Source organism: Equus przewalskii, chromosome 27 (assembly GCF_037783145.1).
Source record: "Equus przewalskii isolate Varuska chromosome 27, EquPr2, whole genome shotgun sequence".
Classification (NCBI taxonomy): domain Eukaryota; kingdom Metazoa; phylum Chordata; class Mammalia; order Perissodactyla; family Equidae; genus Equus; species Equus przewalskii.
In genome coordinates this window covers 13309470-13323549 of record NC_091857.1, presented here as the reverse complement: position 1 = coordinate 13323549, position 14080 = coordinate 13309470, and the positions used below count along the sequence as shown (strand labels likewise).

At 34.2% G+C, this 14080-nt stretch overlaps 1 protein-coding gene across 5 annotated transcripts in view; it reads left to right on the top strand.

Annotated features, from left to right (window-relative positions):
* Positions 1-14080, top strand: part of LIPI (lipase I) — an 80031-nt gene that overhangs the window by 61308 nt on the left and 4643 nt on the right. For 3 of the 5 annotated variants that reach the window (XM_070598073.1, XM_070598072.1, XM_070598074.1), the window contains one exon: positions 338-514. In XM_070598073.1, the coding sequence (XP_070454174.1) occupies positions 338-514 (177 nt within the window). Of the gene's footprint in view, positions 1-337; positions 515-6053; positions 6141-6402; positions 6515-14080 lie in introns of all 5 variants that reach the window. The other 2 variants (XR_011534069.1, XR_011534068.1) reach the window with 2 other exon arrangements.

The following is a 14080-nucleotide window of genomic DNA, read 5'->3' as shown; positions in this document are numbered from 1 at the left end:
CTGTAATAGTTGTTCAGGGGTCTAAAAAAAGAAGCATAAGATGACTTCTCTAATTTTAGACAAATGTGCAATCTAGACACCTAGTCAAAAAGACAAGGTATATGACTGTTTTCCCAAAAAGTATTACCAAAATATTTGTGTAAGGGGATGCATATATTATTATTATTGTTTTAAATTTTTGTTCAAATTATTTTAATACAGTAACAAATATTTTATTGTTTGGCCTTTTCCTATAATATTGTTCTCTCTTTCCTACACTGTTAAGATTACATTGATTTTAAAGTTAAATTATACGTTAAATTACTAATATGCTGAGCATATCAAATTTTCTGTTTAGGAAGAACAAATCATTTTATAAACTTCAAGAAGCCAAGATTCTTGCTCAATTTTTCAACGATGTTGTAAATATTTCAAGCATTCATTTGGCATATTTTCAGAGCTCACATCAACGATGTTCCACGTGTGAATACATCATCCAGTGTCTCATGTTAAAATCACTTACGTATCCAGAAAGGTAAGAAAACTATATTTTGATTTCAATATGTTATCTTTTCAACTTCAAAATATGTTTACTAAGGAATGGTTTAAGAATTCATGTACTCAAATATCTGTTTATCCTGTATTTTAGATTATATTTTACATAAATATTTGAATATTTAAAAGGTGCAAAATGCACTTTTTTTTGCTTGGATGAGATTTATTTTGAAATCACATTACCCAAGCAAAGAAAAAACATACACAATCATTTCATAAGACACAACAAAAATGACAAAAGTGAGACAAATATCTGCCTTATAATTTATCAATAATTTTCATATATGCATATATATTTACAGAGTGGTTGAAAGTCTTTTTATACAATCCTTTAAATGAGGTCCAATGACTGAATGATAAGATATATGGTCACAGAAGACAGAAGTTATTATGACTGCCAATGATCTTTTCTTTCTCCAAAATTTGTTACTTTTTATTTGTGGGGAAAAAAAAGTGCATTTTCATCTGCTGTGTCTAAGATTCTACAGATCACTGGAGATTCAGCCCCAAGAATATTCTGACAGGAGTGATGCTGATGCTCCATCATGTGTACAATAACAGTGCGAGGAGAATCTGACTCTACACTTTAGTTTTACCATCACCTATCTTGGTTTGTCAGTTATATTGCAAATATCTCCATTCCAAAAAAATGTGACACTGTCATGACAGCGTGGGTAGCATTTTCTTGAAGACGACAGGCCCTAGAAGTATTTTTCTTAGCCCATTTAATATACTCTTCTTGGTTCCACGTCCTCACAACAGAAGAGATATTCCCACTATCTTTATCCTCATAGTATTGATGTATGTGTTCACCGTGGCAGAGTTCATATTTCTACAAAAACACCCCTGTGAAAGCACTCAGAACTACGAAAAGTTCTTTAATGAGTTGATCATCTGTCAACTTGGATATGTGAATTGTTCCAAAAGTGAACATCAACTGAGAGCAAATAGCAATGGGTTTGTGGATTGCTAGAAATCTCTCTTCTTTAGTTGACTGCAATGCTTCCACTTTATGTTCTTTTATTTATAGATTTAATTTCCCAGTTTCCTTTCTAGGGTGTTGAGCATAATAAATAAGAACTTTTGGAGAATAAAAATAATAAAAACAATAAATGATAAGAACATGCATTTAGTTGAGGTCTATATCAACAGAGGAGAGTTAGGAAAATTCTTTGAAGTGTAAGTTATTTTGTAACTTTTGGTATGAGACTATTTTGTCATTCAAAAGCCAATAGGTAAGATGTCTTTATAATGGAAAAAATCTAGGAGTAATTTTACCGTCCTTTGCCTTTGGTTGAAATACTTACAAAAATACCAAAATATATGGACATTTTCAGTTAGGAATATTGACAACATCATTACCTGCCAAAGCAGAACAGAGGGAGAGAGAGAAAGGTTAGAGAATCATGTTGGAAGGACTAGAGTTGCAAGACTTTTAATTTTCAACTGATTTCAGTATCTATTATCTTAAAGATGCAAAGCCTCTACTAACATCAGAATAGAAACTATATTTTTAGTCCCCAAAGGCTAGGTTTTAAAGGGACCAGTGTTGTCACACCATTATATTTCTCTAGTTTCCCCCATTAATACTTCTCTAAACACAAGGAAAGTGGGTATGAACAGAGACGTCTAGAGGTTATAGTTTTACATCCTCCATTACTGCCACTGCCACTTAAATGTAAAAGTTTCATGTTGTCCAAAAATAAAGTCTTCTCCCTATATATCATAACTGGAAAGAGAAACAAGAGTTTCCTCCTGAATCTAGAAGAAGTATACAATGTAAGTCTCGGCCAGACACCAGAAATTTAGCTAGAAGCTTTGTATGTAAAATAGCATATGAGCTCAAGATGAGAAAGAGAAATTTAGTTCCATACGTGTAGACAGTAAAAGGAACCAAGGGTAATCCACCCTTTGTCAATATGGGCAAATGCGAGGGCTAGGCGCTCTTCTCATCATTTCAGCAGATGTGAACGGGAAAAGCACAACAACGCAACAACAACAAGAAAAGTGCCTAATTCAGCACCAGCAACATAAGGAAGAAAGATCCAACAATCAAGATTTAGAAATAAGGTTGACTTTTTAAAAGGTTTATTACAGGAAATAGAAGTAAATTACATAAAGCACTGCTTCTTCTCAAAATATTTAAGAAAACAGTAATTGATGAAAGAACAAGTAAAGAGAAAGATGATGAAGCAACTGACTGTGATTAAAAGGAAGCGGACTGAGTTAAGAAACTAAAGTCATGGCCCAGCCCGGTGGCGCAGCGGTTAAGTGCCCACATTCTGCTTCGGTGGCCCAGGGTTCACCGGCCCGGATCCCGGGTGCAGACATGGCACCGCTTGGCAAGCCATGCTGTGGTAGGCGTCCCACATATAAAGTAGAAGAAGATGGGCACAAATGTTAGCTCAGGGCCAGTCTTCCTCAGCAAAAAGAGAATTGGCAGCAGATGTTAGCACAGGGCTAATCATCCTCCTTCTCAAAAAAATAATAAATTTAGAAAAATTCCCCAGTGGATTTTAAAAAAAAGGAAACTAAAGTCAACATCAAATTTAGTATCAACATTAAAAACCAGAAAGAGTAGACTTGATCAATAATGTAGAAAATTCATTTTATAATAACCTACAGAATAAGGTGATATAAATAATAGAGAGGATTGGGGTATAATTATTGGGGAAAAATAATTGAAATGCAAAATGCAGATACCTAGTGTTGCTGAAGAGGAAACACAACAGAAGGACTATTTGAAGATACGATAAAAGAAACCTCCCCTAAACTGAAGAAAAGAAGGTACAAATCTTAAATTTATAAGATGAATTACGAACCAGGAAACTAAAAGAGACCAACAATGAGATGCACTTTAATATATTTTATTTTTAAAATTTGGCAGTAGAGATAAAATTCTGCAAGTATTCAAAGAAATCTTCATGGAGTGGAAGATTGAATGTTGTAGCAATGGCAATTCTTATTAAAATGCAGTTTAATAGAATAAAATGAAAACTCCAAAACCTAATTTTGTAGATGATACAAATAACCTTTCAAATAATGACATAAGAATAAGTGATTGACAATTGAAAAAGAGTTTGATACCATATTTATAACATACATCAAAATTAGTTCCAGATAGAGTAAAATATTAAATATAAAATGGTAAGGAGAAAGCATAGGCAAGTGTTTATGTTTGCAGAATAATGAAAACTGAAAGCAACATGTTAATCAGTTTGCTTCCATACAAATTTAAAAAATAATGTCTGTATGTTACAGACATCATTAACAAAAAGAAACTAGGAAAATTTTTATAATAAATAGGATACAGAATGGCTTTAAATTATTTATATGTAAATAATTTTTACAAAAATATAAAAAGTTACATTCCAGCTGAAACATGGAGAGAAACATCTTTCCAGTTGTGTAAGCCAAAAACCTGGGTTCATCAGACTAGTCTTTTTCCCTGACATTCTGCAGCAAATCAGAAATCCTTCTGTCCCTACCTTCTAAACACATCCAGAATTCAATCACAGTTTGAATAAATGCCAAAGTCCTCACAATGGTTTACAAGATCCCACATGACCTCCTCTTTATCTCCACTACCCCATGCCTCTTCAACCTCAACCATTCCTCCCCTCACTTGCTCCTTTGGCTAAAGCTTCACAGGTCTCGTTGCTGTCCTTGAACACACCAGGCAGGATCCTTCTTAGAACCATTGTGCTGGCTGTTTCCTTTCTCTGGGCATTTCATCCTCTAGAAGACTAACTTTCTCACCTCCAAGATTTTGCTCAAATGTCATCTTCCCCATGAAGCAACCCCACGACTTCTGATCCCCCTACTCAGCTCAAGCTTTTTTTTTCCTCATAGAACATATCTATAGTGTACTATATACTTATCTATTTTGTTTGTTGTTTGTTTGTCTCTCCTCATGTAGGATGTAAGCACCTTGAGGACATTGATTTTATCTATTTCATTCACAGAAGTCCTTGCCTGGTATACCATAGTCACTAAATGAATAGTTGTTGAATGAAGTACTACAGAAAATAAATTGGCAAAGGACAATTTAAGAAATTAAAAGGATGAATAGTTAATAGTCATATTTTTAAATGTTTTACTCCAATAGTATTAAATAAAATAGTATTCAAATAAATTATATATCTCTTCTTAAATTGAAAAAAAAAAGTCTGTTGTTACTGAGATGATACAGAAATTGCTACCCTGTTTCACTGCTAGTAGGTATGTAAACTGGTAAACATATTCTGGAAATAGTTTAGCAAAATATACTGAAAATTCCTAATGTTAATACTTCTGGCCCACTGTTTCCTCTCCTAGAACTTACACTTCAGAGACGTAGCATAAGGTGATGTTCAGAGTGCCTGAGTGTGAGTTTTAGTTCAGTTACTTACTACCTCTGTGACCTTGGGGGAACTGATTTATCTTTCTGTGTCTCAGTTTCTGTATCTGTAAGATGGGAATAGTAATAGTCTACTTCATAGACTGATCAAGAAGGTTAAATGACATAACATTTATAAAAGGATAAAAAACACTGTCTGACATAACGTGTTATGCAAATACTTTTTAAATAAATACAAGGATGTATCAGAATGAACATAAGCATTTCTATATAAGAAATTTTTTCCATAGTCTGGTTTATAATGCTGAGGAATTAGAAATAAATTAACTGCTCAACAATAAAGTACTTGATAAGTTTATTATGGAATATCCATAGTATGCAATGTTAGGCAATCAGTAAAGTGGAGATATGACCATAACATAATGGTTAATGCTCATCTTTTTCAAAATATAATAAATATATACGTATCTCATAATTAGGAAAAACTTAGTCAAATGATTTTTTCTCATGAAAGGGTTTTGATGAAAATAAATAATTTATACTAATACCTAAGTAAAGGGCTTTCTTAAGAAGTTGTAATTTGCTGTATACTTTAACAATTATTGCTCTTCTTGGTGGATATGTAGAAAAATTAGCATATACCAGAAATTGTGATGTTTACAGAAAGTAAATGAAATTGTGGAAACTTTTTGTATTTAAGAGAGAAATTATATTTGGATTTCAAAGTTGATAATGTGATTTAAAAATTATTTACATATCTACCCCTTGAAGTTTTTAAAATTGTGGACTCAGATAATTAAGAGAAAAATAATAGTTTGTGTTATTTACTAGAATTGAGACCTTTGGTCCCTGCAAAAGTCACTGAAGATTTTTGTATTTTATCTTCAGTAAGTAATGTTATCTAATTTACAGCTCAAAAGGAATAGATAGATTAAATATTGCCATAGGGTTGTCTTAATTGCATAACTATTGGGGAATAAAATTGACATCATTTGGTACACCTGATACTGAATGGAGATTTTGGTATAGTGACAAAGAGCTGTTTGGGACAACAGTGAAATGAATGTGAAAATGGATGTCAAAATCCCAATTTAAGTAACTGGAGGCTCTTTTTCAGAACATTCTTGGATACGGAATTATATTAACCCTTCTCTTACATTTGTCCAATGTTATTTCATAGATGTTATCAGAACCGTAGGGTGAGATTTTAGGCACATTTCGCCATCTTGAGAAAAAAAGACTTATAAAGAAGGCAGAAACTGTGTGGGTGAGTAGGTTGTTGGAAGTATTGGGGCAGTGGGAGGAGCTTAAACCATCACAAGAGCTAACTGTTGCCAAAATTGTGTGTAATTTTATATGGTTTCTCACACATCTCCAGGCTCTCCCAATTTATAACCTCAGAAAGGTATTCTATTTCCTACTCTAAGTCAAGCAAATAAAAAGTGTCTAATTATATGCATACAATTTATCCACAGGCCGATACACATGCTTACCTACCTAACTGCCTACATATATATCGTTTCTAATAGACTGGATTAAGTTAGATCTTCAGAGACCAGCAAAGTAAGGAGAACAGAGTCAAGAGATACATTGATGAAGAAGGCAGGCTACTTTGGACAAATTGCTTCCCCAATGTCCCAGGTAGACCTAATAACGCAAATAATTGGAGAAATAAATGGCACAATGGTAAAATTTCCCTCTGCTTTGGAACTAAAGTGAATTTCAAAAGTTTTGCCCTCTTTTTCCCAACTAGGGCGTATTTGATATTAGCACAGATGGATAAAATGCAGAAATTTCTGTAATTTAAGATTTTTGTTTGAATATGCCAATAATTCAATAGCAATAATTTTTATTGTCTTCATAAAATACGAAGAAAAGCATTTCTGCATAGGCAAATATAGCATAATGACTTGTAACAAAATCCTTGAATTTTATACAGTTAAGCATGTGATGCTTGACTATGGGCTATAATTAGTTACATAATTTGAAGAATTACCTGCATAACTAAGCACGCACTGAATCATTACTAATATATCTTAATAAATATGGTACTTCTAAATTTGGAACAAATTCTAATGATCATTGTAGTCTTGATTGAGAGAAAAAACAAGTGGAGGGGGGAGTTCAAAGGCTAGGTTTGTGTAGGAAAAAACAGAGAATAATGTGTCAGTTGAAAGTATTACATTTGACACCAAAAGGAAAGACAACAAAAGCAAAAATAAAAAAGTGAGGCTATGGTAAATTAAAAATCTTCTGCACAGCAAAGGAAACCATCAACAAAATGAAAAGGTAACCTGTGGAATGGGAGAAAGTATTTGCAAATTATGTATCTATAAGGGGTTAGTATCCAAAATATATAAATAACTCATGCAATTCAATAGCAAACAAATGGTCTGATTGAAAAATGGGCCGAGGAACTGAATAGACTTTTTTCCAAAGAAGACATCCAAATGGCCATCAAGTACAGGAAAAGGTGCTCAACATCACTAATCAGCAGGGAAATGCAAATCAAAACCACAATGAACTATGACTTCACACCTGCTAGAATGGATATCATCACAAAGACAAGAAATAAGTGTTGACTGGGATACGCAAGAAAGGGCCTTTCCTTGTGCACTGTTGGTGGGAATGTAAATTGGTGCAGCCACTATGGAAAACAGTATGGAGGTTCCTCAAAAAATTATAAGTAGAGCTATCATATGATCCCACATTCCCACTTCTAGGGTATATATATCCAGAGGAAATGAAAATAGGGTATTGAAGAGATAGTTGCACTCCCATGTTCATTGCAGCACTATTCACAATAGCCAAGATATGTCGGATAGAGAAAGATAAATACTATATGAAACCACTTATATGTGGAATCTAAAAAGCCAAAATCATAGAGACAGAGTTTAGAATGGTGGTTTCTAGGGCCTGGGGAGTGGGGGTAAAGGGGAGATGTTGGTCAAAGAGTACAAACTTCCGGTTATAAGATAAATAAGTTCTGAGGATCTGATGTACAGTATAATGATTATAGTTAACCATACTGTATTACATACTTGAAAAGTTGCTAAGAGAGTAGATCTTAAATGTTCTCACCACAAAAAAGAAATGGTAATTGTGTGAAGTGGTACAGGTGTTAGCTAACGCGAAGGTGGTAACATTTTGCAGGATATAAGTATCTAATCAACACTTTACATACCTTAAACTTACACAATGTTATATGTCAATTATATCTCAATAAAACTGTGATTAATTAATTAAAAAAAGAAATCTTACAAATTAATAATAAAAGAATAAATGCATTCAGGGATAAATGGCCACAGACACAAAAGAGAAAATTTATAAACCATGGAGATGGTCTTCTGAGAGCTTTTTATTTTTTATTTTTATTTTGTCATGTAAATAATGTGTAATATTGAAGATGTAAACCAAATACTCTTTTTTTTTTTAAAGATTTTATTTTTTCCTTTTTCTCCCCAAAGCCCCTCTGGTACATAGTTGTATATTCTTCATTGTGGGTCCTTCTAGTTGTGGTATGTGGGACGCTGCCTCAGCGTAGTATGATGAGCAGTGCCATGTCCGCGCCCAGGATTCGAACCAACGAAACACTGGGCCGCCTGCAGCGCAGCGCGCGAACTCAACCACTCGGCCACGGGGCCAGCCCCCCAAATACACTTTTTAATAGCTGTAGACATTCTGTTGAGAGCCGTTACTGCCCAAGATACCCCCACCCTACCTGTTTCATCAAGTGGCTTACTCATTAGAACTTTCCCCTGCTGCTCCCTGGCAAGAGGACAGCTCCCTTCCCCCCTCCCCCGCATTAACTATCTTCTTTGCTATTGTTGTGGTAGGAACACTTAATGTGAGATCTACTTTCCTAAATTTTTAAGCGCACAATATAATATTATTTACTACAGGCACAATGTTGTACAGCAGATAAAAAACCAGCAAACGAAAAAACTCTTACTACTACAGAAGACAGAAAACCCAACCATAAATCCGTAAAGATAAAGGGGACATGTCGCCAGATGTGTCTGAAAATCCTATGGAGGATGTGGCTTCTGGCTTGGCTGCATTCAAAGGACCGAGGAGCAGATTTGTGCAAGCTTGTGGCTGTGCCATTCTCCTTGCTTCATTCTTAGTCTTCATGGTACCAAGTTGGCTGCTGGGACCTTTAGCCCACTTAATTGCAAGTTCAAATCCCATACCAAAAAAGAAGTTTAAAGTCTCGTTGCACCTCATTAACTTTGGTTGGGCAAGTATATTCCTTTGAACCTCACACTGGAAATGAGTCCTTTGATTGATTTATGCTTAACTCTGAGACAAGATCAGATCAAACTCATCTAAAGTTTATAGATTGAGAGTGGGGTAAAGAATGAAAAGGGTAATATCACCAGAGAGGATAATATTACCAGAGAGAGCATAAATGTTTGGTGGCAGAAATAACAGGTTACTACAGAGAGACTGAAAATATTTTGATGTCAGGCAGAACATCAATTAAAAGTAGATTGGCTTGTAATGTATCCTGTTAAAGTTAAATATTGATTTAACTAAAACAATATTCAATATAATTCTGACTGGCTGACACAACTAACTTGTGAATGAAAGCACCAGATGAATAGCTAAGCTGGAGCACTCAAATTCAGCTCTCTCAAGATCTGGATACTTCAAACAATTTGGGGTAAGTTAGATTTTTTAAATAGTTGTGTATATTGTTCTGCATGGCTATAGTGTAATATTTTGTCTGATGACACAATGTGAGATTGAACAAGGAAGTAACTCCTCAAATAATTTACTACTATGTATCATGGAGGGCTTATGTATAAATTTAAGTATATTGTCATTTTTCAAATTAATTAATTATTTAAATATATGGTTTGTTGCCTGGGCTTGAATGAGTGACTAACCTCATGATAACTTCTCTAGTTATTTAGTATTTCATTTAGTTCAATAATTTCAAGATTCTTTTCAAAGTATCATACATAATGCTTAGATTTCATGAGAGTAAGTATTCGGTTAAGCACAGCCAAAAGAGCTGTATTTAATTTAGACAGTAACGTCAGGAAACTAACTTACAGTTGTATTTTTTGTGCTGAAGTCTTTAACAGTTCATTTTTGTCTTTTAAACTGCATGGGTAACAAGCCAACAGTAGTTTGGGAGAATGTGGGGATTGAAACTCTAGACCTCTGCAGGGTGTTTAAAAGCAGCAATTCTGGCAGAACTACTTGACATTTTTACAGTTTGTTCATTCATCCTGAAACCTGTCCCCCATCTTCACTATCCACACCCCCCCCCCATTTCTTTCCTGGGTCCTCAAATAATGCTCTCTAGGTCAGTGTAATGTTGAGAGGTGATACAAGGAAAGAACTCCAAACAATGTCAACAGTTTGATGGTGAATGAGTGTTTCTATGTGTAATGTAAGCTACACCTCATATGAGAAAAACCAAGTGGTTTTAGGATGATTGGAAAAGAACTTTTCTTTTATATACCATTAGAATCATTCTTGAACAAAAAGGTTGTTATCCTTAGATATTTTTAGAAATTCAATATTTTCATTAGGGGACAAGATACTTTTATTTATATTCCACTTTGAAAATTATTTGTTTTAGATTAAAATTTTTGTTGCAGTTATATAAGAATTTTAAAAATATTTGATAATTAAAATAAGTGGTTCTCTTTTTAATTTACCTAAAAGTTATTATGGCATAATTCTAAGTAGTAATTGCATAATTGGCAACACAATCAAGAATTTTCAGGTTTTCATCATAAAAACCACAACACATACATTTTCATTAACTATGTTGTAAGGTAAAATTATAGTTATTACATAAACACCCAGTAATCAATACAAATTTTAACAAAATTTGATTGAAAGTACAATACAAAATGTACATAAATGTATTTTACAGTCAGTCTTTTTACTCATAAAGTGGTTGGTTTTCTTTCTATATTTGTCTTGTAATTTGTTCTATACATTTTCAGTGGCATAATATATGTGAATCATGTATTTGGCTCATAGTAAATGCTCAATGAATAGCAATCCTGTCTCCTTATTTTTCTCCTTTTCTCCGATTTGTCCTCAATTTAACTTTCCTTATACCTCCTTTTATCTATAAATACACAGCTCAAGTCACAGACTGACCAAGCCAATAATTATATGAAACAGATTTGTCTACTTTGCTGAAATAATTCATCAATAAAATGCGTTATTCCCAATACTTCTGTGAAACTGTAGGTTTCATTCCCTTACCATACAAATACTCCTAGCTTCCTGTAAAATTTTCATTCATTGCTGCTTTCTAAACTTCTTATCCAAACTGTTTGCTCCTAGCACACTACCCACTCTGACAATATGATGATGTGAATCCTTACCCAATAATGTTGTTGAGGATATTGAAAAACTCTGAGCAGAGCTGATTAAGAACATTAGAAAAGGGGGGCTGGCCCCGTGGCCGAGCGGTTAAGTTCACACGCTCTGCTGCAGGCGGCCCAGTGTTTCCTTGGTTCGAATCCTGGGCACGGACATGGCACTGCTCATCAAACCACGCTGAGGCAGCGTCTCACATACCACAACTAGAAGGATCCACAACTAAGAATGTACAACTATGTACCAGAGGGCTTTGGGGAGAAAAATTAAAAAATAAAATATTTAAAAAAAAAAAGAGAACATTAGACAAGAAAATCTGCATTGATTGCAATTTCATCTAATAGAGTGGAATTTATCCTCTGAGTTAGACTCAATTTAGCCTTCTCCTTTAGGAAACTAGTACATAGGGAAGGGATTTTTAGTTTTTTTCCAAGGTGCATGCTTTGGATGATGCACATGATTTAAGAGAAAATTATTGTGTACCAAAGATTGATGACTTCTCTGAAGATTTGGCCACTAAAGGGATATCCCTGGGTGGTTTTTCCTATTAGTGAACTGCTTTCGAGATGAATAATAGTGATTAAATTTGTCTAGCATGTACTACATTCCAGATGCTATTTTTGCAATCTTTGCAACAACTCTATGAGGTAAGTATTTTCTTTGCTATTAGTAAGGAAACAGAAATTCAGAGATTTTAAAAAACATATCTGAAGTTCTTCAGTGGAGAAGTGCCTTCACAATGATTTGAAGCCAAACTTTTCTTGGGTTTTTAAAATTTTTTTTTGCTAGTTTGTTTTTCATTGTTATTTTTCTCAGGAATAAATATTTCTTCCCTAATTAATGTGGTCAATTATTCCCTTGTGCAACCTTTGGAAAATTTAATTCATATGTAATCCTACAACTAAGAGATAACAACTGTTAATATTTTGTCTTGCTTATAGCCACACATGTTACAGTTGAATTGTGAATTTAATTATTTACATTATATTATACGCAGGCTTTCTGTGTAGAATCACGCAGCTTACTCACTGTGATAGCTCCAGGGGTCACTGTTCACATAGATAACAATGTGCACATAATGTTCTTGGAGCTGTGCAACACCGTGAAACTGGTTATAAGCAATTTTTTCTTTCTTTCTATAAGTTAATGGTTGCCATCATATTCCATCTTTTATGGAATATTCAAATTAGTTTTTCCTTTACTGTTGGTTACTTCATTTTTTCCCAATGTTTCCCAATCAGAAACATTGACTATCTATGCAGAGCAACGATCTACACTTTAAACAATTTCCTTGCTTTATATTCATAGAAAGAGCATCATAGAAAGGCAGAGAAATATTTTCAAATCTTCCACCTCACCACAAGAGGTTCACACCTTGATACAAAATGCTGGTGAGCCTACAAACAGTCATTGCTCTCCCCATGCATTTCTCTTTTAAAAGGCACTTATTATAAGGGGAAAGGGAAGAGGAAAGGCAGACAGATGTGTCCACTATTGCATTTGACTCACTATCTTCTTAATCATATTTTATGTACACAGGTGTTATATACAACTCACTCATTGGTTAAGTAAGAAATAGAGTAAAGTCATTGGGATATGCTGGAGAGCAAAAAATAAACATGCATGTAATTTTAATTTTTATTTCAAATCTGAACTGTGGATTTGTTGTTGTTCTTCGCGCTGTCGATTCTATTCTGACTCCGAGTGACACTGTGTACAGCAGAGCAGAACCCTTCTTGGTCTTTTTGCTACATCCTCTCACTTTCCAGTCCTATATCAGATAATGCTCTGCTGCCCTTCATGGAGTTTTCATGGCCAAACAGTGGGTGGGCTATGAAAATTTGCTAAATTTACAAAATGCAATTATTTCTCCTAAGGGAAAAAACCAGACTAAAATACATTTTGTGGGTGGTTAGCAAAACTCAACATTTACTGCTGGCTGGGGATGCTAACAGATGCTTGGATGAAATGTATGCTTTGAGTTTAATTACCTAGATAATTGCCATAACCATTTAGTTGCTTTTCCTATTTAGATCTGTCCATACAGATAATGTGCAATTAATGAGAATTAGCACTGTCAAAGTATTGGGAACCTGAGTTATAAAAATGTGATGCCTTATGGTCCAGATTAAACTGTGTATGCACTCAACCAGTACTTCTCTCTCCATAACAAACTGCTATAAAGACTATAACATAGGTCTCCTTCTGGGCATTTCCAGTAGAGTAAAGCCTTTGAATTTAGGGTCTTGGTGGAATATGCATGATGGAGGTGAGCTGGGATGAATTCCTAAGACAAATTGGACTAGACTTTTAAAAAGCTACTTTTAAAAACTTAATGGTACAATGTACTCTTTTGGGTATACACTTCTATGAGTTTTGATAAATTCATAGAGTCGTGTAACTACCACCTCAATCAAGATACAGAGCATTTCCATCAATCACAAAAACTGCTTTGTGCTGCCCATTTATTTTTAATCTTGATCCCTACTCCCATTCCCTGGCAACCACTGTACCTAGTTTTGTCTTTTCCAGAACATTATATAAGTGGGATCATATAGTATGTAGCTTTTTAAGTATGGCTTCTTTCACTTAGCTTCACATATGTGAAATTCATCATGTTGTTCCTTGTATCAATGGAATGTTATTGATAAGTAGTATCCACTGTATGGATATACCATAGTTTGTTTATCCATTCACCAGTTGGAGGATATATGGTTTGTTCACAATTTTTGATGTCTGTATAAAAATAAAGCTACCATAAATATTTGCATATATGTTTTCATGTGAGCATAAGTCTTCATTTCTCTTGGATAAGTACCTAGAAGTGGGATTGCTGAGTCATATGGCAAGTGT